At 58.7% G+C, this 4125-nt stretch overlaps 1 protein-coding gene across 1 annotated transcript in view; it reads right to left on the reverse strand.

The window, feature by feature from the left end:
• Positions 1-2807: 2807 nt before the first annotated feature.
• Positions 2808-4125, reverse strand: part of SEMA3G (semaphorin 3G) — a 10422-nt gene continuing 9104 nt past the window's right edge. Inside the window, exon 16 of the mRNA XM_031058237.1 lies at positions 2808-4104. Coding sequence (XP_030914097.1) covers positions 3950-4104 — 155 coding nt within the window. The 3' untranslated portion in view covers positions 2808-3949. The remainder of the gene's footprint in view (positions 4105-4125) is intronic.

Consider the following 4125-nt stretch of genomic DNA (forward strand, 5'->3'; position numbering starts at 1 on the left):
GAATGGCCCGGGAATGCCTGGGAATGGCCCGGGAATTGCCCGGGAATGGCCCGGGAATTGCCCGGGAACGGCCCAGGAAAGCTTGGGAACGGTCCGGGAATGGCCCAGGAACGGCCCGGGAATGCCTGGGAATGGCCCGGCTTTGTCTGGAAACTGCTGGGAGCCAGAGGAGGTCCCGGAGCTCTTATTGCTACCGATCCATCCTGTAATGTTGGCTTTTCGCGAATATTAAAATGGATTTTATATGTGTGGTGTTAAAGCAACTTTGTTGTAAAGATAGAGTTTTTATTTCTGTTGTTAATTGAGCTTGGTGAAACAGCTGATGTAAGTGTGCCTGTGTTGAACTCGCTGCTGGGATGGGATAACATCCCATGGACACAGGATGAGGACACCTGGGCAGGTGTGCCAGCCATCAGCACTCCCCATCTGATGGCACTGTGGGCCACAACTGCAGGTGGTGATAAAAGGGACTAAAACCACAGCCAAGGAATACACGTGCTCTGTAAGGGTGGAACCGAGGAGGAGCCATGCTAAACAGTTCCTGGAATATGTAAAATAGTTTGGGGAAAAGTTTAATATGCATAATTGTTTATGAATACGTAATAGTGATGCCATAGAAATGGTACATGAAGGGTGTTTCCAAAAGAGCAGGTGTGCTCTTGGCTGAGACACACCTGGCCATAATAATCTTTGCTTTACTGGCCTTTATTAAACTGTTTAAAGTTTCACAAGACCGTGAACGTGTTTTTCACATTCTTTCTGGCATCGGGTGTGCAGGAAGGATGGATGTCTGGAGCTCATTGCCTCCAAAGCAGTAGGGTTTGTCACATCTCTCTGTTCCTGGTGACTGATTTCCAGCCTCTCTTCTCTCCCTTTCCTCAGTGTATGCTGCTACTTCCCTTTATTGTCTGGGGAGTTTAGCTACTGGCACATGCTCGTCAACTTTATGCCTGCAATTCTCCAGACACTGTGGTACTCGATGCTTGTTCAGTTCTGCGTGTGCCTCAGGGACCCTCTGCTCACTGTGACACCCCACAGCACTGCTGGGGGACAGGCCTTCCTCAGAACAGCAACCTCCAGGGCTGCAGGATGGAGCCCATGCCCTGTGCAACCTCCAGGGCTGCAGGACGGAGCCCGTGCCCAGTGCTCATAGCAGGGGCTCTGGAAATGTACATGTTGGGAGGAAAGAAATAGCAAGAATAATAATGTGGGTGCATCTGCCTGGTGGGGCTGTGGTGTTTTGTTTGTCTGTGGGGTTGTTTGGGCATGATGATGATGATGATGATGATGATGATGATGATGATGATGATGATGATGATGAGGCACACTCAGGCTCAGCAGCCAGGGCTGCCCTGTTGACGAGGGCTGCACTGCCCAGCCTCTCCTCCTGAGCAGCTAAAGAAGGATGAGTGGGACACAGTCTTAAGCTGCACCAGGGGAGGTGTTGGACATCAGGAAGAATTTCTTGACAGCACAGGTGATCAGACCTTGGAACAGGCTGCTCAGGGAGGTGTGGGGTCACTGTCCCTGGGGGCGTTCAAGGCAAGGCTGGCTGTGGCACTCGGTGCCATGGTCTGGTGACGCAGCAGTGTCGGGTCACAGGTTGGACTCAGCCCAGCAGGTGCTGTGATTGTGTGCCGAAGGTGCGAGGGCTGCTGGTGAGCCTGGGGCCAGCCCTGGCCTGGCCAGCAGCTCCACCGTGGCTGCCTGGGAGGCCGGCAGGCTGCCAGCACTTCCTTGGGAAGCGGGATAAAAATAGGAGTGGCTTTGTTCTTGGGCCGTTCCCACGCCTGCCCGGCCCCAAGGATCCCCTCACCCCACCCTGCCCCGGGACAGTGCTGAGCCCAGGTGGGACTGCTCCCCCTGCAGAAACCTGGGAGCCTGGGGTGCTGGACCTGCTCTGGGTGCTGGACCTGCCCGGGGTGCTGCCGCCTCCCAGCCCCAGGTGCATTGTACTGCATGTGTGTTTATTGCACACGGATTCTTACACTTGTGTGGGCCCATGGCTGCTCAGCCCCTCCCTGGAAGTTCTTAGGGTCACAGGTTGCCTCAGCTGGCCGGTGATCACCAGAGACAAGGCTGCAGAAGGCAGCCCTGACAAAATCTCTCCTGTTCCAGCCTTAGTGGTAAATCCACCCAGGAGGACCAGGCTGAGCCACCCCAGGATTTACTGGGAGCAGAGACAAAGCACCCCGAAAAGGGGGGAATATTTAGGGACTGCTCCTGCTCAATCTGAAGCATTGCTGGCCCTGCTGCCACCTCCAGCCTGTCACAGTTCACCTCAGGCCAGCTCCCAAAGGCAGCAGAGCCCTCAGGGCCCCTCCTGCTGCCTCCCCCAGCGTGGGCAGCCCAGCCCTGCTCCGTGGGGCACAGGGGTCACTGGGGGCAGAGGGGTGCACGGGTCAGGGCAGGCAGTGCAGAGCTCTGCAATCCAGGCCCTGGGGAATCACACTCCTGTCTCATTCCAGGCTTTTCACCCCGGTCCCTCCCTGTCTCTGCTTGCTGGCTGTTGTTCACCTGTGCCCCCCAGGCCTGCAATTATCCAGGTTCACGTGCTTGGCTCCATAAACCGGCACCACCTGCACCACTCCCCTCCCTGCAGAAAATGTCCCAGCCTGCCAGCCCCACCACAGCTCTCCCATCCCAGGAGAGCCAGGAGGTTGCAGGAGAGGTGGGACAGGGAGCAGGAGAAGAGGGCCAGGACCCCCAGCCCGTCTCCATGGGATGAGGCAGTGCTGCTCCCAGGGAGCCACTGCTGCAGCACAAACACACACGGGGAGGAGAGATGATATCACGACCTGGCTTTGTGGGAGCTATTTAGGGCCTTTTAATTATTATTATTATTATTATTTTTCTTTCCCGTTCCTGCAGCTCTGAACAATGCCGGTCCCGGCGGGGCTGCAGTTCACACCATTGTGTGGAGCTGCCCTGCCTCAGGAAGGGGCAGATCTTTATCACCCCGGGCTCAGTGAGTGAGCTCATGTCGGCTGAGGAAAGCAAGGAACACCTTGCTGGCAGCCTGGAGGTGCCCTGCATGCACCTACCCCCAGCCCCTGCGTTTGGGGGAGGCCCTGGGTGCTGCTTTAGCTCTGCCAGGCAGCAGGAGCCCACCCAAACCAGCCCTGCAGGGCCACCCACCAGCAGAAACCACCCCAGGTGTGGTGCAGCCCCCCAAACTCTGCTGGGGCTGCCCTCTGCCTGTCCCTGCTCCCACCTGGGCACAGTGACAGTGGTGGCATTAGTGCCTCTCCCAGTGTTTACCCAGGAACAGGTCTAACCTGCCCACAGCCGTTTGCTTTTCTCCCCAGCCCTAAAACTGTGTCTGTGGGGCGGAGAGAGGGGAAGTGGGAAGCTGCACCCAGGAACAGCTGGCACTGCTGAGTGTGTCCCAGTGCCAAGGGAAGGTGGGAAGGAGCCCTGTCCCCCAGGACATACCCTGGGTGGCACAGCACAGCTCTGGCTCCCCAGGCACAGCAGGTGACAGAGCTCCTCCTGCACACAGAGGCTTTTTGGGATGATGCTGGCTTTCCCCCATACGAGCAGGCATCATCTTCCCCAGGCTCTGTGCTGGTGTGGAAAGAGCCTGGAGCCATCAGCCGCTCCCCACGGCACCACACATGGCCCCAGTATTCACAGAGGGATCCAGGCAGCACCTGGGTGACAGCAGGGCCTGGGTGGCACCATGACACTGTGCCCCAGCCCACCCAGGCACCACGGCCCCCACCTGCTGCATCACCTGCATGAGCAAGGGTGGGGGGCCAACGTGTTCCACCTCACTGCCTGTTTGTGAGGTGACCCTGCAGCCCCTGAGGGTGACAGGGACCTGGCCATCCAGCCCAGCCAGGCTGGCAGCGCAGCAAGCCACCCAGCAGCAGGTGAAGAGGCCCCAGCAGCAGCACAGGGAGCTGGTCCCTGCCCACGGCTGCCCCACGTCCACCCCCTGCCCTCCCTAAGTGGCCGGTGCGTGCCGGGGCACACGGTTCCTCTCGCTGTGGGCTTTGCCTGTCCGTCCCTTCTTGGCCACGTCCACACCAGCCAGGACCAGCTTGGCCTGGGCCAGCTTGCTCTTGCGGTGCTGAGGGCGGCTGCTGCACCAGAGGCGGGGGGGGGGGCCCCCCCCCCCCC

This window comes from Geospiza fortis, unplaced genomic scaffold (genome assembly GCF_000277835.1).
Source record: "Geospiza fortis unplaced genomic scaffold, GeoFor_1.0 scaffold78, whole genome shotgun sequence".
In the NCBI taxonomy this organism is placed as follows: Eukaryota; Metazoa; Chordata; class Aves; order Passeriformes; family Thraupidae; genus Geospiza; species Geospiza fortis.